Source organism: Notolabrus celidotus, chromosome 1 (genome assembly GCF_009762535.1).
Source record: "Notolabrus celidotus isolate fNotCel1 chromosome 1, fNotCel1.pri, whole genome shotgun sequence".
Classification (NCBI taxonomy): Eukaryota; Metazoa; Chordata; class Actinopteri; order Labriformes; family Labridae; genus Notolabrus; species Notolabrus celidotus.
Window position 1 is genome coordinate 3496629 of NC_048272.1, and position 20930 is coordinate 3517558.

Genomic DNA, 20930 nt, shown 5'->3' on the forward strand with positions numbered 1-20930 from the left:
TCTCCCATCTGCTCCTCTCCACCTGGACACTTTAGCAGAGGCAGTAGTGGGAGAGAATGAGGGATCAGGGCCCTGGGTGGAAAACTTTCACAGATCCAAAGACATGCCTGTAATGTTTCCCTCGTTAGAGGACCCTTATTTAACGTCTGAAGCATAATGGCCAATTATTTCTTCACCTGCAGTTTCTGGACTGAGTTTTCCACACTTTTCCCTCCAATCTAAGAATTTCTAGTTTCACTTAAGAGCATATTCACAAAAGTATTGTACAATAGCTCTTCCATGCTGATGCCTTACACCCTATGGACACATCGTAACGAGAAAGAAATGTGTACACTGTCTAGGATGTTTTTGCACAAGATTAAAAAGTCAGAGAATTTATTCACATAAAAAGGCCCATCTCTTCAGCTCTCTGTATTCCAATGAGCTTTAACAAAGGAACGCTTTTGTTAAAGGAAAAAAAAGGACAGCATTGCATGGGAAATCTTTCGAAGCAGTCTTTGCTAGAAATAATGAAATGACAGAGGACATCTGTTCAAACAGAGCAGTCCTGACTTTAAACATAATGATAAAGAGAATTCAACGTTTTTTTTAATACACAGTATGCTAATTTGTTTTCTAATACAGTTAGATGTGATAATCAATGCCATTGTCTTAAATGTGCAATAAATATGAAGCTCAGCTAAGCACAAAGACCGAAAGCAGGTAGAAACTACTACCTTGTATCCCTCCAAAACAAAGATAAACCCTGCCAGTACCTTTATAACTCATATTTGCAAAGTTGTATCCAGTTTAATTTGCACACACACAAAAAAAAACTTGTGGGCCAAACATTTACATATATGTTGTAGTTGCCTGATAACATTTTGTTTCATGGTGAAGTTCAAGTTGTAAGCATGACACCAGGAAGTCACAGCTCCAGCCAAGGAATGAGTTAGGCTCATTAAAGCACAAAAGCATGACTTCTCATTTTGCATTATGGTGGTCATACAACAAGATATGATGTGATAATCAGATAGATTAATGAATGCTGTATAAAGTTTAGTTTTAAACAACACCTCTTGCGGCAAAGCATGTAATGGTTCAAGCTTCATATTTACCACACAGACTGATGGCTTGTTATGATCTTTGCTTAAAATCTCAGGAAGGAAGCGAGAGCATGTGATTCCCATAGTGCCCAACCATTTTACAAATTTTAAATGTAGAGTAATAATGGACTGAACTTCCACAACACCTGATTTAAAAACAAGCCACTGCTTAGTGCACACTATCAATGCTGTGACAGCTAGATCTGACAGTCACCACACAATATAAAACAACTGTAGAATAAAAAGCTGTAGATTTAGGCAGGCGTTTGAAAGCCGCCACTACATGAGAAAGCAGAATTTGTTTGTGAAACCATGAGGGCTGCACATCCCAGTTCTTTAACATCACATCCCCACAAACAGTGAGTGTTTCAGTAACAAAGACACAGCCTGCTGTCAGAACACAGCTGGTGGCTGACAAACCAACCCCCAAGTGGCCACCTTGTCTGAATAATACATCATGACATGTGGAGACAGAAGAAAACAACCCTCACTGTGCAAAGTGGTATGCACGCCCAACGAAGAAGACTTAAAGTGAGTATTATGAGCCTGAATGTACAAACTCTGTCCAAAGAGGTCAAATAAGCCTGATTTGACCGCATGTGTGCGTTGAGATTATTAAGCAGACAAGTTTCTCCTGCATCTGGATGATTGATGGATGACTTTAAATCAGAGACCTTAGGTATCACGGTTTGAAATGATAAAACTGTGAAAGATAACTCTGAATTTCAAATTCCAAAATGATGCTGGAACATGATGGTCTCGTTCGTTAACCGACCCTCCAGGCTCGGCGGTGAAATAACCAAAAGAGAGAGAAGACATGTTTGTTGCTTTAAAAGACAGTTTGTAAGCTGAATCCGTCCCTTAACATTTTAATAAATGTGCACATAACTGGAAAAGTCAAAATATCTTAAATCTCAAAATTAGGGAATGGGATACTTATTTCAATGTCCTTAAAATGAAAACAAAAATGAAATAATTAAGAAAAACATCTTTAGGTTTTTAGGTTCAGAGACAGATGTAAACTGCCATCCACTTTCCAAAGCATTAAAACATTTATCTTAATATGCTACAGAGTTGATGCTATCCAACATTTAGAAGATAGCTATGAATAAATAGATCAGTTTGTCCGGTGTTTCACTTGAATCGTAGACAGACGCAAATCCAAAGTCTGCACCAACGGACAATCATCCTCTGTTTCTCTTCAAACTGGTAGAAAGAGTCCTCTTAGCAAGATTATGCGCCCACATCTACGTCCACAGGTTTTCAGTGTGATGTCAAAAGAAATTCACAGGTTAGACTTGGGTCCACTATTGACTGGAATGGCCCTGAGCTCGCTCCGCATACACAAGTACTCCCCAATGACCGCCATTAAAGCTATGCAGGCTACATTGACCAGCCACCAGGACAGGGCGGCTGGAGGATGAGAGTTGTAGATCCAGCAGCCAATCATATGGAAGAAATGCACGGTGACAGTGAAGTCCAGACACTGTTTCCCTCGTCTGACGAAAAACCACAGACCGATTGCACTGCGGGAGAGTCGAGACAGAAGAGGTACTTTATCAGCCAATTTGTGCAGATACAAAGATGCCTCTCTGATGTACATGTATAGGAACTATATTTCTCCTAGGTAATTTCTTTTGTAGCAGTCTTAAGTCTGTTGTAAATCCTGAAGTTGTGTAGATGTGATTAAATGAATTATGTCCTGTAATTGTTTGTACTATCAGATGCTTGAGCAACAGTATTTCAGTGAAAGGTGTTGTAGCTTTCATTTATTTGAGTACATAGAAATCTTGGACAAAAGACTTACCAAGTAAGTGAGTTCAATATGAATGCCATCATTGAGAGCCTGCCCTGTATTGTTGCAAAGCCAAGGACCTGCAAAGACAGGTGAAATATTATTATAATGCACAAGGAGTGCAAAAAATGTGCCACAAACACAGATCACATAGGTGCTGAATTCTCAGGACTTACTTCATAGCTGAAGATCTGATCCAGTGACCGACTACTTTGCACCAGACTGTCCACTCCAGCCAACCACAGGCCTAGGAAGCTGTAGTAGATGCACTGCATTAACACAATCTGACCCACAATAAGGACCGGGTCCCAGATGTAGCTTCGGAAGTTACTGGCCATTGTGGAGTTATGTTACACATTCAAATCCAGAGGATGTCAAGAGCAGGCCTTGACTGTTACTCGCCGGTCCATCCAGTGTGCCCTGCTGTGGTCAGAAAAATCTGAAACACAAGAAGCAACATCCATGAAATGCTTTAATCTTTTTCATTCTCAGTGTTGATCTTAGCTGGACAGTCTGATTTCACAAAAATGGGACAACAAACAGTAGATTCATTTTGATGCTCACAACAACCTCTGATGTTGAAAAAAGGGCAGAAAATGTGAAAGAAAAATGTTAACTGCTTCGTGACATTTAAGACACTGAAAGGCCAGATTGTGGCAACTGGAGGGCGAGACAGGGTAGATTTGATGTTATGTTAAAGGTACAAATTGTCCTGAATGATTTTAGAGCCAGCAACGCCAACTTGGGAATTTCGCCCAAAGAATTAATGAAAGAGGAAGCTTATATATAAGACACTCGGGTTCATTCTACCTCTTAAAGAGCCGGAGACGTGGTTCCAAGTTTAACAATAAGTTATTTTATTTTAACAACTATAAAATGACAATAAAATTAATACACACACACACACACACACACACACACACACACACACACACACACACACACACACACACACACACACACACAGGGAAGTATTTTTCGGGTTATATGGAGTGTGGAGAGTATCTTATTAGTTTAGTTAGTACTATCATTCCTTATGTTATTTTGCCTCGGTCAACAAATACTAATCATGGTCAAATGCCAATAATAAATCAATACACTCTTGGCTTTATGAATATTTTGTATATCAAACATGAAATGTATAATATACGTAATGAATAAATACATTTAGGTAGCAAAGACTGAGCTCTACTATTTAAGAAGGAAGAATTAGGGATTACCTACAGTCCCAACTCAGTCAAGGCATGATGGCTGTCTAACATGAGTCTGGTTCTGCCTGAGGTTTCTGCCTGTTAAAAGGAAGTTTTTCCTCGCCACTGTAACTAGCTAAATACTGCGATGTGCCATGCTCATGGTGAATTAAGGTGGGGTCAGACTGAGTCTTGTCCACAGGTCTTGGTGTTGGGTCTCTGTTCATAATTTAACACAGAGTGGTCTAGACCTCCTATGTTTGTAAAAGCGTCTTGAGATAACGTTTGTTGTGATTTGGCGCTATACAAATAAAGGTTGGTTGATTGATTGATTGATTGATTGATTGATTGATTGATTGATTGATTGATTGATACAGTCACTATAGATTCGTTTAATGTCGACACATCAGTCCACGAGTAAAAGCTTGGCAGGGTGTAAACTTTATGAACCCTGTTTCAGGTAGGAGGCAATATATACAAAGTACACTTTTATGGTCTCATATCACCAATTATATACGATCTCACCTGTTTGGATGGACTTGTTGTCAAATTAACATACAGACAACAGAACATGTGTAGGTGATCAACCATAGAAACATGTTCAAGTGAGAAATAAGGAACCTTTTGTGGGGAACATCATAATTACATGACAGCCTTATATTAGCTACCAGCGGAGTACTTTAAATACTGACACGATCCGGTAGAACTGTAGGTCATAACATCAGATGATCGATCAGAGATCTTTTGATTAAATGAAAATACCCAGAGAAGTCCCTCGACTGCTGTATCTGTATTTTACTGTATCAATGTTTAGTGTATTTACAGTCCAAAGCAGGCTAAACGCACTAAGCTAGCTAGCTCTTTGCTTCACCTCATACCTAAAACTTATATTTAACAGGTGACTGAGTTTTATTTCAAAGCGTGATTTGACATGTAGTTAATAAATACACAAAAGGCAATATTTAACTATTAGTGTAAACAACAGCGTAGTCTGTCTCTCGGCTAACCATAGGTTACAACAACACAAGAGGTGTCTGAAAGTTAAACAGCATGCGAGCACAGCAGGAGCAGCGACTGAGCGCGAGCAACAAAACAGAGAGACAGTTAATACCAACCTGAAGAGGGTCACGAATGTTTTTAGGGAGTTGTTAAAAGTTTAGTCCCATCAGTTGGTTACTATTCACAAAACTCTACCGATCACACACCGGGCCTTGTAACAGAAATTGGCTAGTTGGTTGAACCTTGTTAACAACACGGAAGTGACGATTGCATATACGGAAGTAAAGACTCAGAACTAAAACCCTTATTTTCAAAGTAAAATAACTTGCACCACAAAATGTAATCTGTGTTAGTTCACATGTGAGCTTCCTGGAAGTAACATCACAAGTCTTAACAAAAAAAATGTTTGCATTGTGTTTTCTACCGAACACCTGCATTTTTTTGTCATCCTACGCGGAAAACATACGATTTGTATTCGAAGGGACTTTTATTCTGAAATTGCTTCCTTTAAACGTTACGGAAGTCATTTATATATATTTTTTTGTTTGTTTGTTTTTATTGTTTTATTAACAAAATCAATTCACAAAACATTGTGGCAAACATTCTTCACAATTGTTTTATAATGAACAGGTGCAAATAATACATTAAACAAATATATATCTCTTAGAAAAAAGTAACTCTAGAAATCATATAAAGTGCAGCCTGAAAATGACATACAATCATAAAACAGGAAAGAAGGGATAAAAAAAGAACAAACCCCCCCCATAATGCTAGGGCTTTCTTTGCAGATCATATTTGTTATTTCATATCATGTGTGCTTTTCATTATTTGAAGGGCTTTAGTGAAGGAGAGAAACTCATTGTAAGAAATATAAACCTAGGATTTACCTTCATATATATATATATATATATATATATATTTTTTTATTATTTTTTTTTTATTTTTTTTATTTTACCAGATAAAACCTCCCAAGAGACCCATTGAGATCGAGACCTCTTTCACAATGGTGACCTGGCCAAGAGAGGCAGCAACATACGACATAGTAAACAAAACAGACATAACAACGACAACAAACATTAAAATATAAAATACAAGCAATTTTATCAAATAAAGTGCAGAAATTATTTTACAGTAACAATTTAAGAACACAGGCACTGCTATATTTGTATTTATGTATGTAAAATTTAGCTAAGATGAGGATATTATTAATCAAAAACTCACACTCTTTGTTCTCTGAGACAAAGCCATAAATAATGCCCTTTTGTAGAAAGGGTTTCAGTAGAATATTGGTACGGAGCCAGTCATGTATATCAACCCATAGTGCTTCTGAGAAAAAAAAACATTGAAAAAATAAATGATCTGTAGTTTCAATATCCTCACAAAATACACACTTATTTGTCTCAAAACCAAATTGTTGGCGTAAAAATCAATTTGAGGGATACACACCATTCAAAATTTTAAAGTGTATTTCTTAAGCTTTCGAAGTGATAGGGAATTTGAAATACTTTGATCTCAAAGAGCGTATGATGTCCCTTGAGAAGACATGAGTAATAGAGTGATAACAGGATAAGACATTTCATCATACATTTTCCTAATGAAAGTAATTATCTTATTTTCTAAATCCCCAACATAACAAATATTTAGTGAAAAAAACTTCAAAATAGATAAATAAAAAGGTAAAGCAGATGAACTGTTACAGTGTAAAGATAGAGCTGAAAAGTGAACAGGTAGTCATTATGCACCACATATCTGGAACAAACTCCCTGAAAGCTGTAGGTCCGCTCCAACTCTCACCTCTTTTAAATCAAAGACTAAGACCTTTTTATTTGCCACTGCCTTCCTATCTTAGCTTATTTTAACTCACTTTGAATGCAAATATTAATTTTATTTTTAACATATTTCTAATTTTCCTTTTCTTTTCTGTTTTATTATATTTGTCATTTTAATTGTGCTCTTTTATGCTTGTCTGAATGTCTCCAATGCTTTTAATGTTTTGATGTAAAGCACATTGAGTTACCCTCGTGTATGAAATGCTTGCCATGTCTAGGATAGTACACATTGACATGGGAGCAGCAGTGCGGGTGGGGTAATAACCCTTATGGATGAAGGTTCACTGATGGGCCTGATATTAAAGTCAAGTGTGGAGTTTAAAAGGATAAGCACAGTAAGCAGAAGTTGTGTCTGCTCATTTAGGTGCTGTGTGGAGGCACCATGTTGTTGCATGTCAACGCAGATAGAGGGCGACGCTGTGTTGTGGGAGCTCTGCTGAGCCACGTCGATTTGCCCCTGTCAGAGTCAGAGTTCAATAAAGAAACCATGTTGAGAACTTTCCGTGCTGTCGTCCTACTTGTATCTGTTTAAGACACAACATAAAGGTTTTCTAATATTTCTCTCTAAGTGATAATCTTCATGTTGAAAGTTCTTGCTCTCCTGTGAGTATCTAACCCCTGTTTGTAGAGTCCAACATACGTTTTTAATTATTTAAAGCGTATGTGTGTACAGATGTGATTTATTGCACTTATGCGGGATGGGCTTGGTTTGTGGGGGTAGGGCATATGTGACATTGATTTAAAGGTAAAGCCCCTGCAGATAGATTACAAGTAGATGTCAGTGAATACAACAAAACTGCTGACCATTGTGAGGCATAGTAACTTATTATAAATATGTAGGTTGTCATACAGGGTTTCATCTATCTGTCTGAGGAAATTAATTTAAATATTAACTAATCACAAAATAATGTTTAGGTAGACTATTTTAACCCTCCTGTTATGTTCGTTTCTTAGGGACAGCAATAATGTTCCTGGGTCAATTTGACCCGGGGTATATTTAATGATACATAAGTGTCAGAACCACAAACAAATCCCCAATAACATTTTTTAATCTCTGTATTAACTCCATTACTAACCATTTAAATGAATATTTAGTGCAATGGTGTTTTATGATTCTCACAGATCATGGTTTAATGAGGATAACTCACTTGTTTGTTTGTTTTTTAATAAAAAATCATGTTAAAACTTTTTTTAATGTACATTTGGAAAGCTCTAAATATAAATACAATAGTTTAACATGACTTTATTTGGCATTTTATATATATATTTTTTTTTTATGAAGTGATTATAATTTGTTCTATATGTTGATTGCGCTAATTAATCCAAGCAGAAGAAGTTTCATATCGAAAAAGTACTTTTAAAATTTTTCTTAAGATTTTTTAACTTTAAAATGGGTCAAATTGACCCGCAACATAACAGGAGGGTTAAAATTACAAATAATTAGCAATACAAATAATAGTGAAACATTGGTTTGTCATAGGGAGTAAAATAAACGTAATCATTCACGGATGAAAGTAAACCCCGCCCCTTCCCTACACGCAGTTTCACTTCACTCAGTGTGATAAGAAGTTTGACTCAGACTGTATTGACTCTGCAAAACGAACTTTTTCAACAACTTACAGACCTGCGTCTAGTCTGCCAGAAATTAAAAGAAGAAGAGGAAGAACGAACTCTGTCAGCAATTAATGGTGAGAACTCTGAAAATGCTCCATAGACCAACTCTCTGCTAACTTTGTGCAAAAAACTGTATCTGTGTGTAAAAGCAGCATGAGGGTAGAAGTGTATTGCTGTACTCCTACAGTGGGCAACAAAGTTAGCTGTAGATTGCAAAAACCTGACTAATGGAAACCTAACACTTTTGTTTAATACTTTTATTATAGGTAGGCGACTGAAGTATCTGACATGAAATAAGTAACTGACATAAAACTAGTCAAGGAGAAAGCTATGTTGTCTCAGACTCTCCAGGATATTTAGATTGAGACCCCCTTCCTGTTTAGTGACTTGCATGGACAAGTTTTGTGACCCTTAGGCAAGCAGAGCCAAAGAAAGTACAATAAATAACTAGAGGTTAAGATAAGTTTGGGCTCTCTAGTAGGCTATGTCACTGGCTCACAGACCTATAAAAGTCTTGGTCAACGGCATTCTGGGAGTCAGCAGGTTTGCAGAGCTGTTCTCAACAGCATTCCAGGTGCTTGTTCGAACCTGGTATTGTTTTCTTGTAATAAACGTATTACTATGCAAGCAAGTCAGTGTCACAAAGATTCCTTCTGCATCTACAAGTCACGGGCGGTCAAGATTCAACACTACAAAAAACGGATCACACATCTAAATGTGCAGGATTTTCCAAAGTGAGTTCTGTCAAATCAAAACCTTTCAGTTGTATATCACGTTATGTCACCATAACAATTCATCAGGGAGAAATTCACTGATTCAAACCTTATTTATGAAAAAAAAATAGACATTTTTAAATGTGATCTGGAAGATGTATCAAAGCAGATGATCAAACTGTAAAGGCTATGTTTGACAATTCATTGACACTTTGATGTGAATTAACCTTTAACTTTGAAAAATAAAGTAGAGTGAAGGGCTTAAAGTTGGGGTCGCTAGTCCCGGAAAACTAACAGGAATTTGAAAGTAGCATGTCCTCAGGACTCCGTCTAACCAGTCTAACCCGTCCCCGACCCCTCGGAGCCTCTGAGCTCCTCCAAAACGAGGCCCCTGCTCACAATAACAAGCGCTGCTGATTCGCGACCATATAGTTGTGACTGATTCAAAACTGGTATTGTGCCAATGTACTTATCCCCAACAGAAATTAGGTTTTTGAAACGGTCTGCTACATACTACCTACTAATGTAGTAGGGAGTATGTACTGCCTACTACATACTGCGTTTGAATTTAGTCTGTAGTCTGACTGTTCTGTTCGATCTGGTCTGCAGGATGCTGGGCCAGACGTCACTGAATTTCAGGTTTCAGAAAGCGGAAGTAAACAACGGCCAAGCTGATGATTTTAAAAGTTGGGAGATGGTTTATATAGAATCTAATAACTAATAAAAATAAGCACATAAAATCTGAATTCGCCTAGTCAAAAAAGAAGAGAAAAGAAAAAGCAGGACGAGCGCTGTGCATCATGGGAAACAGTACGCGAAGCCACTGTAATAAGCTCCGCCCTACAGCGTAGCGTCACAAGACGCTGTGTGTCCTTTGAAATTTCACTCTACGGCGGCTGTGAATCAAAGGAAACCAGGAAGTAAAACCCCGTTTTTTAAACTGTAATAACTAATGAAAAAGAAACTTTTCAGAAAAAAGAGGCCTTGGACACAAAACAGTCAAATAATAACTACATATCACCACAGCATACGGATGTGAGAAACATTCATACGACGTGTATTTATTTTTTAAAGTTTGACTGCTCCCCTATTCAAATGAATGGGGGAAATTGATTTTTTGACCTATACTGCAGCCAGCCACCAGGGGGCAGACACACTGCTGAAAGCTTCACCCCCAGGGCCGTATCCGGCACGCTTGGGTCCGATGCATAATGTGAAATTTTCCCGAATCAGTAGACATCCGGGGAGTTATGGCATACTGCAGATTTTGCTCTTGTTCACATAGGACATACTACATACTGAATTTTGGCCAAATCAGTTCGTACTGCTAGTACAGTAGGCGGTTTCGAAAACAGCCTAAGGCTTACTAATGTAGTATGCAGTTGGTACTGCCTCCTACATACTGCTTTTGAATTTAGTATGTAGTCTGACTGTTCAATCTGTGTTGCAGTATGCTGGGTCAGACGTCATTGAATTTCCGGTTTCGGAAAGCGGATGTAAACAACGGCGAAGCCAATAGAGAAACAGCATCTTTAGCAGGAAGTGGTTTATATGTAATTTGATAACTTCCACAGCACCCAAAAACGAATTTCCTCCTGTCAAGAAAGAAGGAAAAAGAAAAAGTGGAACAAGCGTTGTGCATTGTGGGAAACAGTACGCGAGGCAGACTGGTCCGATACATACTTTGACATTTTCCCGAATCAGTAGACATCCGGGGAGTTTCAGCATACTGCAGATTTTTCTCTTGTTCACATACTACATACAACTTACTGAATTTAGGCCAAATCAGTACGTACTGCTAGTGTAGTAGGCGGTTTCCTCTGGCCGCGGGAGCCTGCATGCATTCAGCGAAGGTGGAGCAACAGCACTACGCTTGATTTCATCCAAGTAAATTAAAACTAACAACACAAATTGCATTTTTTTATTCAATGTTTTGGTGTTGTAATTATCTACAAGGTTTTGTAACATGGCCCACCAGTCAAAATAAATGCTTTTATTCTTTTGTACGTCGTAACTTTGTACTTCGTACTGAACCAAAAAAACAAGGCAATATTTTCCTTGGATGATTTGACATATAACACGCTTTAATTCAAGTCCTTGTATGGAGTTTGTCGTATTAGATAAACGTTGTTATCCTAAATCAAGATTACTGTGATTGTTTCTGGCTTCGATTAATTTTATTAAGTCTACTTCACTTGAAATGTACTAAAATAGACAGATGAAGCCTGACCATCAAATGATCTATTTTATATGTCAGAATCAGAAATACTTTATTGATCCCCTAGGGGAGAATGCCATCACAAGATTTTGTGGGCGCATGAGGTATACCTTGAACAATTTTGAATGTTCAATGTGTCTACTACAGAATGTGTGTGGTTTGGACTTGATTGGAGAAAAGGCCTCGGGCAAGATCTCTTAAATACGTACCCTCTCAAATCAGGCGAAAAACTGGAAGAAAAAAAAAAGAGGGCCGACTTCCTGTTGGGATTTCACCATGACGTTAGGAATCTTTTTTGTAGGTCTTGGCCTGATAGATATGGGGAAAAAATGTCATGCATGTAGGTTGAACTGTGTTAAGGAGGTGTGGTGCTGGAAGGAAGGTGGAGCTACAGTATTGAGCCATTTTTGGTACTTTTTGCACCACCCAAGTATCAACGTTTTCACCAATCCTGATGCATGTGCAACTTTTGGTGAGTTTTGGGGCATGTTGAAGGCTCCAAAAAGGCAATTTACTTGGGTAGGTAGAAAGAAAGAAAGAAAGAAAGAAAGAAAGAAAGAAAGAAAGAAAGAAAGAAAGAAAGAAAGAAAAATCTTTCGGGTTCCAATAGGGTCTTCGCCAACCTTGTCGGTGCTTGGGACCTAAATATAAAGTATGTACAATCTACTAAGAAATATATGGTATGTAAATAATGACACAGTTGAGGGATATTGCACAAATACTGACATAAATTACAGGTTTTGCACAGAGGTAATTATTGCACATGTTATTAGTTTGCACATGTAATTATTGTTTGAACCAAAAAGAGTCCGGATCAGTGACACTCAGAGTGATGTATTTCAGATACTACTCTATAACCCCTGCGATTTTGAACAAGTTTCTTCTCTACTAGCCAAAGATAATGGGGGGGGGGGGGGGGGGGGGGGGGGGGGAGACAAATTATTTCCCACTGTTTTCCCATCTGTATCCTCACAAATTTGTAAGCATGATACAAGGATCTATTGTAAGTACAATAAAGATGGGAAAAACCGTCTGAAATAATTTGATTCCCCCCCAAATCATTGGCTAGAGGGGAAGAAACATGATCTTTATCGCAGGGGTTATAGAGTAGTATCTGAAGTACTTTTGAAAAAAATAATTTGCTGGTCAGGCTTCATTTGTCCAATTTGAGGGGGGGGATACAAATTCTGGCAGACGGGAAAAACAGTCTGAAATCATTTGTTTCCCCCTCATATCTTTGGCTAGAAGATAAGAAACTTGTTCATAATCGCAGGGGTCATAGAGTAGTATCTGAAGTACTTTTAAAAAAAATCATTTGCTGGTCAGGCTTCATCTGTCTATTTTTGGGTGGGGATACAAATTCTGGCAAACAGGAAAAACATAATTTGTTATATTATATTATTTATAGAAGAGAAGAAACTTGTTCATAATCGCAGGGGTTATAGAGTAGTATCTGAAGTACATCACTCTGAGTGTCACTAGGTTTACTCTGAACTCTTTTTGGTTCAAGCAATAATTATATGTGCAAACTAAAAACATGTGCAATAATTACCTCTGTGCAATACCTATAATTTGTGTCAGTGCTTGTGCAATATCCCATAACTGTGTCATCATTTATTAGACCGGATAGACAGAGTCCTGAAGACATGCTACGTTCAAATTCATGTTAGTTTCTGTGACTACCAATCCCAGCTTTAAGTCCTTCACTCTACTTTATTTTTCAAAGTTAAAGGTTAATTCACGAAGATCAATTTAACCAGTGTAACAAAAAGTGTATCTAAATCTGACTACCAACCCCAGCTTCAAAGTAAGGACAACTTATTTATATTGCACAACTGCTCGATCACTTTCCCTCGGAGGACAAGTCAAAGTTTAAAGATAGCCAATTGCAATGCATGCTTGCATTTAAATTTAATTTGAACCTTTGTTTTTCAAACTTCTAAAATTCTGTATTTATCCATTATTTTATTCTTACAGAACTTTTGCATCCATAGATCTTAGAACATGCTGCACAGCTGGTATAGCTTTTTAAATCATGGTAAATTTTTCGTTTGATGCCACTGATGATGTGATCTGATAAATCAATCAGCATCAACAATGTCCATCTGATAGTTACTTTGACAGGTTTATTTGATAGTTTATTATTGTAAGTTACTTTTACAGTCCTGAAGATTCAGGTCCTTCCTGTTCAGGACTCTGTGGCTCCTAAAGCACCATCTTGGATCTGTTTTGTACCTGTACTGGTCTGCAAAGTAATGCAGGGCAAAGTCTAAGGTTAATTTCTAACAGGGGATCAAGTGTTAGCCAGACAAAGCCTGGCAGCAGAGGGTGCAGATCACCCTTTGGTCAGTTGTGAGGTTTAATATTCTGCACTTCTATTCTCTACAGGTGAATACACCTTATTTAACACAACACAGAGGACACAGAACTGTTCAGTTCATTTAAGTGTTTGATCTTTTCTCTTTTCTTTCTTGTGGTCCAGGGATACATCACCATGTTCAGAGCACATGTGATTGAGACAAAAATACGGCAGTTTGTACTAATGAAGATGGTGCCATGTGTCAGCGCACACAGGTACATGGCATGTTTGCAGCAAACTCTGGGTAAGAATATTGTTTTGGGGGTTTTTGGAGAGCCTGTGTTTTAGTTGGGCATTGAAATCTACCTATTAACTCAGGGTTAACAACTCTTACACTGCAGGAATATTGTAGTTCTACTAGGTCTTCAATCATGAATTACAACATAAAACCTCCAGAAAACACAGTCTTAAATGTCTCCTTGATTGTGTTCATTGTGTTCAGTTTGGTTCATAAAAACACAGCGTCATAAAGAGGTAATTTGTTAGGTTTAGAATTTCCTTCCTAGCTCCTAATGTCCATGTGTAAAAGTGTATTTGGGCTAGCCACTGAATCCAAAATTGCTCCCAGTAGGTATGTATGTTTGGTAGAATGTGTCTGCTCAATGTAGTTCATTTTCTGTCAGTGCCTGTGTGAAGGAATGCTTTGGCAGCCCATGAATGAACCTACTATCACAGTTTCTTTTAAAAGTGCAAATTATTTCTTTCTACTTGGTCTCATAGGTGGAGCTAAGTGGATGAGCAGCACCAGACCAGCCCCGCGACTGACAGCCACGCCTGTTCGTGCCCTCATCGATGAACAGATCAGCATTAAAGGATCCTTCCTACCGCCGCACTGTCCCGTCACTGTGTGTGCTCGAATGCACTGTGAGGATGGTGACCTGTGGGAGTCATATGCCCATTTTAAGACAAATGCAGATGGCACTGTCAACTGTGAGTCTCAATGGGTTAAATTTGATATATGAATGGGCTACATTTACTAAATTCAATAGTCTGAAATGCAACCTGGATGATCCAATCATAAGTATTCTCCTTCCCTCACCATCTTGCTTTCCTCTTTACAGTGACCAGGGATCATTCAATTGGGGGTACTTATTTGGGCTGTGAGCCAATGGGACTTTTCTGGAGTCTGCAGTCAGCTCCTGGAGCAAGAGAAGGATTGAGGCAGGTGTTGAAGACAAGTCCACTGAGAGCCAAAGAAAATTAAGAGTGTGGCAAAAAATCCAGCTGTCTTTTGTCTTAAATACTTATAGGAAGGCCAATGCATTGGAGAGTTAACAGTGACCTGTTGAAAATGTGCTGATTTTCTTTTCTATAGGCTGAGGAAGAAAAATGTAGAGGTTCCATACGTGGTGCTTTTGTCCTTACTGGAGGGCCATGTTTCTCCCAGTGTGAGTCAGGGCACTGAGCTGGCTGCAGTAACTGCAGAGCGCTCATACATGGCACCAGGCGTACAGAGAATAGAGATTCGGAAGAACAGTGTCATAGGAACATTGTTTTTACCACCTGGTGAGCACAACAAGAGACATTCCCTGACACATTTTAAGACAGCTGTGTGAAGAATTTGTCCTCTGAACATTACTCATTGCAATGATGTCCTGCAGGCCCAGGCCCATTTCCCGCCATGCTGGACCTGTGGGGGATGGGTGGCGGGCTGGTGGAGTATCGCTCTGCCATGTTTGCATCCAAAGGCTATGCTAGCCTGTCCCTGGCCTACTTTGGGCACAAAGACTTGCCCGGCCCACAAAACCGAGTAAATGTTGGTGATTCTTATTTCAAGGTAAGAAGAGATGCAGTATTCAACCTTGTCTTTTTGAATCATCTATACTTCTCACTTAAGAAGAAAACACATTGAATGTAGTTACTTTTTCAGTTCCTCAAAATATTAAACTTAGAGCATGTTGACAGGCTGCATTCCAACTACTTCAAGACCATCATAAGGTCTGTGCTGACAAAGTTGGCGTCATTGGACTCTCCTTTGGAGTCTATGTCACTCTTCGAATTGCAACCCGAACTGGTGTCAAAGTAAGGCTTCTCTGTTCATCAGAAATCTTCAGAACAATTAATATCCCAGCTGCTTGTTCAGAATGAAATGATTTTAAATGAAAAGTAGATATTGAATTGTTTTAAGTTTGATAAGTTCACTGACTTGCAGCTTAAATTGTCCTTTTCAGCCATCTTGTTTGATTTGTATTAACGGCCCAGTAGGAAGCTCCCTCAGTCTTCCAGATGGAGATGGTGTAACTGAAGACTTAGAAGAGTGAGTGGTAATCGCAGACAGATTGTCTGTAAAATTGTCCTAACAATTGTTTTTTATCCTCACATGAATTAGTGAAAAGTGTCTATCACTGAGGTTTTCTTTAACAATTTTGCCAAAGACTGATAAAAAGAAAATGATCCAAGTTTTGTTTTTCTCTATCAATTTGCCTTTTAGTAACACATTGTCTTGGACGTATGATGATCAAGGCCGTGTGACTTTCAAAGTTGTCTCCTTGCCTGCCTTATTGTTACCTGAGAACAAAGTGAAGGTGATGTGAAACTCCTAACAGCCTCCCTGGAATCCTGAAAGCACCACAAAATATATGCATATTTAAAGAATATCAAATCAACAAATCATGAGTCCATATTTTCAGTGAGAGAAAGTTTGCTCCAATTAAAATGTTTTTGCAGGTAGAAGATATTGAATGTCCGTTGATGTACATAGAGGGTAAAGATGACCAGAACTCTGCAAGCAAAGAGAACGCAGACATGGTAGATCAAAATCTTGATGTAACTTGAGTTAACTAATGCTCTTCTGAAAGTTTATGTGTTCACTGCACAGTCATTGCTCATTTGTTATAGCACTGATTTATTCTTCATCAGATTGAGGAGACCCTGAAAGCTGCGGGCAAGTCCCACCTGTTCACCCGCTTATCATACCCCGGTGCCGGTCACCTGATTGAGCCACCCTACGCACCAAATGCAAGAATGTCGCTGTGGAGGGTCAAACCAGAAAAACGTGAGCCCTGCCTGGTTACATTTTCAATGTGATTCTGGTTGCAATAATAAAACTGTGCTATTTTAGAACTCAACAGACAGTGTGTTTTCTTTCTGATGCAGTGTTTGTCCAATGGGGAGGTCACCCTGCACCCCATGCTGCTGCACAAGAGGATTCCTGGAAGAAGATGCTGGCTTTTATGGAAAATCATTTGAGATAGAAAATCATAGTGAACGTGACATGAAAAGCTGAATTTATCCAAAGTTACTAATTGTATCTCCACAAGGGGGTGCTGTTTGGTAACCATCAGAAAGATTGTAAGCCCAGACTAATGGGGCAGCGTAACGTTTCTGCGCTTCCACTTCACCTGATCCAACCTCACTCCCACCCCATCCCATGTTCTGCCTTTACTGTTAGCCTCCTAGCTTGTATGACTATCCAATAACATCAAATAAAAAACATGGTGAATAATCAAATCAATTAAAAAGAGATAGAGGTTATAAACTAGTCAACCAGCATCTCCATAAGAGAAGAAATTAAAGTCACCTTAGTGGAAGATCACAACCTTTGTTCTGTTGGATGCAAACAGAGTTGTTACAATTCACAGATGAATGAAAACTTTTGTTATATTGTATTTTGTATGGGTGACACTTTGTCTATATGGTAAATGTATTTAGAAACACTTTACAAGAGACCTACTTCAGCCACTTTATTGAAATCATCCTTACAACAATCGGTACTTATATGTGGTTCTTGATGTGCTTTTATCACTTGTACATATTATTTGTACGTCATAAACTTTTTTTTTTCTACTCAATGATGAAATAAAGAACCATGATTGAAGTTGGTTAGTTGAACTCTTCGTTTCGGATGAGTCGTCAGTGTCTGGGTTTGGGAAGAAGATCATGACACGCTGAGGTCACCATGGCTATGAGGGTGATAAACTCTTTGAAGTCGATCTCCAGGTCTCCGTTCTGATCAAGGTCTGCAAAGAGCTCGTCCAGAGTTTCTTTCTCTTGGATTTTCTGTCAAACAACATGAAAACCAATTAATTCAGCTGCAGGCAATAGGCAACACATTTACTTTAATTAAGGAAATTCATAAACGTTTGAATTGTCCTACTTTGGATAAAAACTGAACAAAATGCAATCACGAGCCCAGCAGGTATTATCTAACCACAATGTGGCCTCTGAGAGGGATGGTTGACTTCCTTGGCTTCAGGTCAAACAGGCATTTCACAAGAAAAGACATCTGCCCAAAACTTGTTTCTCACTGGCTTAATTCCTGTGAAACAACTGGAGAAGTAACCTGACCGTACACATGTAATTTTTTTCCTTACCTTTATGCAGACAAAAATAAAGCCTCAATCAACATCAGGTGACTGCAGATATGTTCAGGGATTGCATTGTGGCAAATGTGTTAGGCCCTGCTTGCTTTCCCCACAGACTATTTTACTGCACACAGTCAACACCTGGTGATACATAGCTATATTATTATTATTTTGTTTTTTTTAAGTTATATTTTTGGCCCTTTTGCCTTTATTTGATAGGACAGCTGAAGAGAGACAGAAAATGTGGGGAGCAGAGAGAAGGGGAAGACATGCAGTAAATGGTCGACCAGCCAGGAATCAAACCAGCGACCCCTGCGAAGAGGACTGTAGCCTCTGTATGTGGGGTGCTGAGACCACTAGGCCACCAGCGCCCCTTAGTTATATTATTTAGACAGCAATCACACAACCAGAACCACTACTGGTAGCAAAATCCAGTCAGAATCTGTATTTTGATGCAGAATCTGTAAATAGAGATGAACTAAAGGGTAAAACCTGAGTCTAAGTTACATTAACATACATGGTCAATCCAGCCTAATAAATTCAAGAGGGCTTCTAAGTGTAAAGCAACACTGTAGAATTTAAAACACATTTTTTGGTAAGAATGAAGCTTATTTTTTCTAAATGTGTTTGCAGAAGAATGTTTAAGTGGATTTTCTCACTTAAGCCATGTGTATGTGGGTGACAAGTGTAAAGGATAAGAGACAATCACTGGGCTGTCAAGTGACTTACAGAAGGAGTAACCAACATGGGCAGTCATGAAGAGCCAGCTGCTGCATAGCTTTGGTCAGCTAATTCACCACTAAACACATGTCTACGGTGGTAAACTTCAGTTTCAAGTAGCCACAACATGGAAGTGCTTGTTAAGAGCCCATTAACTTTCAGCTAACTTACCACAAGCATTGCTCTTTAAAGTGCTAAATGAGTGTGCCAGTTCATTCACTTTTAATTTTTTTAGTAACCTACCATTATGAAATGAGTCATCTCATTGTTGATGAGCTCCTTCAGCTCTGCTTTCTTCAGGATGCACTTGTGACCCGAGTATTTGTGGAAAATTCGGATGATGGTGATCATGCCACTCTCCAGGTCTGACATGTCGCTCTTTGAGGACTGCAACAAATAACGAAGCTAGTACTGAATGCACATTTATTTGTTTAACACACATCAGCATGCAGTGATATTTTTACATTTGATATATTATATATTGTAATGCATGCACTTCATATCATATTATATTGGAATGGATTGGAAATGTATAAAGATGGACACTTACCTTTCTAACCTCCATCCTGAGAAGCTGCTCTGCCTTGTAGGGATCCTAAGTGCGACCGATTGCTCCCCCAGCTTTGTGATGACTGCCTCGCCCAGTTCACAGTGGATGCTAAACCGTATTGATGAACCACATGAAGGTTTCTCATGTGCTATGTAATGGAAGACTAATGGAAGTCAGTGGTCAGAGCCTTGACCAAAATGCATTTGCTCTTCAAATGTGCCATTTTACACTGATTGAGTTTCACCATTTTGCCTTGTGTGTGTTTGTTAGTGAGTGTGTCTGTCTGTGCGTGTGTTTGTTATTGTGTGTTTGTTAGTATGTGTGTGTGTGTGTGTGTGTGTGTAAGTTTACATGTCACACAAGTAGTGAAAATTTTTGAGAGATCACCACAAGAACAAGATCACTATATATTTTCACAATCATGTAAATTCAAATGAGAATACATTGTCTGTACAAAAAATGACAAAGATTGTACTGCCTGACATCAACTCAGTGTCCATCCAGATTCAAACTGCATGCACAATAGTGTGCTGTATATATGGAGACGGATATAGGAAAGGAAAAGACACAGACTGTTTTTCTGGTGGGTTTTTTTTTTGCAACCTTCTGATGAGATTACTGTGGCTGAATATCTTAACACAATTACTTCATCTGTAGTAGTGTAGTAAATGTGTGTTTCCTGGCAGTAAGTCACCGCCCTTGCCAGATACTCTAGCATGCTGATGTTCAGTGGTGGACAGTAACAGAGTAAATGTACTTGAGTACTGTACTTCAGTACATTTTTTTGAGTATCTGTACTTTACTTGAGTATTTTTTGGGGGGGGTACTTATTACTTTTACTCCACTACATTTGAAAGACAAATATCATGCTTTGACTCCACGACATTTCTTTTTTATATATATATATTTTTTTTATTTGTAACTTTTGTAATGTAACAACAAGACAAAACAAATACAATCAAACAGGTGCTCAGACATGTGAAATGAAACAAAATAAAATTGATAAGCTCCTGGTTCAAGCTCTTGTAATGTCACGCATTGACTACTACAACTCTCTACTGGCAGGCCTCCCTGCATGCACAGTTAAACCTCTGCAAATGATCCAGAACGCAGCAGCACGTCTGGTCTTCAACCAGCCTAAGACAGCTCATGTCACTCCCCTGCTCATTTTGTTACACTGGCTTCCAGTTGCAGCTCGCATCAGATACAAAACTCTAATCATGACTTACAAAGCAGTCACCAAAACCACTCCAGTTTACCTGGAACCCCTCATCCAGGTCTACTGCCCTTCTCGTCCGCTACGCTCAGCCTCTGAAAAGCGCCTAGTGCTTCCAGCACATAAGGCCTCAAAATCAAAATCACTAGCTGGACTCTTCTCTTCTGTTGTCCCTAAATGGTGGAATGAATTGGTCAACTCCATTCGATCTGCAGAGTACTTTCAAAAGACAGCTAAAGAACCAGCTCTTTAGGAAGCACTATGCACTTAGCTAGACTGTTCTCTACTGTTGTCCCCAGTGGCAGATCATGTCTTCCAGCTACAGTTGACTCACACTG

The 20930-nt window shown here is 38.7% G+C and overlaps 3 protein-coding genes across 8 annotated transcripts; 1 reads left to right on the forward strand and 2 right to left on the reverse strand.

Annotated features, from left to right (window-relative positions):
- Positions 1-343: 343 nt before the first annotated feature.
- Positions 344-5347, reverse strand: sys1 (SYS1 golgi trafficking protein). The gene is made up of 4 exons (XM_034685864.1): positions 5186-5347; positions 3057-3319; positions 2893-2960; positions 344-2611 (listed from the first exon to the last, which is right to left on the reverse strand). The coding sequence occupies exons 2-4, from the start codon at positions 3216-3218 to the stop codon at positions 2371-2373; spliced, it is 471 nt and encodes a 156-aa protein (XP_034541755.1). The 5' UTR covers positions 3219-3319; positions 5186-5347; the 3' UTR covers positions 344-2370.
- Positions 5348-7387: 2040 nt separating this feature from the next.
- On the forward strand, positions 7388-17605 carry LOC117815658 (bile acid-CoA:amino acid N-acyltransferase-like). Of its 6 annotated transcripts, XM_034687505.1 has the most exons (13): positions 7388-7501; positions 8521-8586; positions 13926-14046; positions 14523-14732; positions 14864-14963; positions 15118-15308; positions 15404-15579; positions 15708-15824; positions 15974-16059; positions 16234-16327; positions 16470-16550; positions 16662-16797; positions 16899-17605. In XM_034687505.1, the coding sequence occupies exons 2-13, from the start codon at positions 8584-8586 to the stop codon at positions 16994-16996; spliced, it is 1413 nt and encodes a 470-aa protein (XP_034543396.1). In that variant the 5' UTR covers positions 7388-7501; positions 8521-8583; the 3' UTR covers positions 16997-17605. The 6 variants fall into 6 exon arrangements, with proteins under 6 accessions (XP_034543396.1, XP_034543414.1, XP_034543387.1 ...); XM_034687523.1 differs by lacking the exon at positions 8521-8586 and having other exon boundaries at positions 7399-7501; XM_034687496.1 differs by lacking the exon at positions 7388-7501 and having other exon boundaries at positions 8452-8586.
- LOC117815684 (protein S100-B-like) lies at positions 17477-19589 on the reverse strand. The gene is made up of 3 exons (XM_034687553.1): positions 19377-19589; positions 19070-19213; positions 17477-17801 (listed from the first exon to the last, which is right to left on the reverse strand). The coding sequence occupies exons 1-3, from the start codon at positions 19389-19391 to the stop codon at positions 17655-17657; spliced, it is 306 nt and encodes a 101-aa protein (XP_034543444.1). The 5' UTR covers positions 19392-19589; the 3' UTR covers positions 17477-17654.
- Between the last annotated feature and the right edge of the window lie 1341 nt (positions 19590-20930).

Coding starts and splice junctions, on each gene's coding strand:
- sys1 (XM_034685864.1), bottom strand. CDS start 3,218: ATGGCCAGTAACTTCCGAAGCTACATCTGGGACCCGGTCCTTATTGTG. Junction 2,961..3,056: donor ATCAGATCTTCAGCTATGAA/GTAAGTCCTGAG, acceptor CTGTCTTTGCAG/GTCCTTGGCTTTGCAACAAT. Junction 2,612..2,892: donor ATATTGAACTCACTTACTTG/GTAAGTCTTTTG, acceptor ACTCTCCCGCAG/TGCAATCGGTCTGTGGTTTT.
- LOC117815658 (XM_034687505.1), top strand. Junction 14,733..14,863: donor TGCAGATGGCACTGTCAACT/GTGAGTCTCAAT, acceptor TCCTCTTTACAG/TGACCAGGGATCATTCAATT. Junction 14,964..15,117: donor GGAGCAAGAGAAGGATTGAG/GCAGGTGTTGAA, acceptor TCTTTTCTATAG/GCTGAGGAAGAAAAATGTAG.
- LOC117815684 (XM_034687553.1), bottom strand. Junction 17,802..19,069: donor AGATGACTCATTTCATAATG/GTAGGTTACTAA, acceptor GTTGTTTGACAG/AAAATCCAAGAGAAAGAAAC.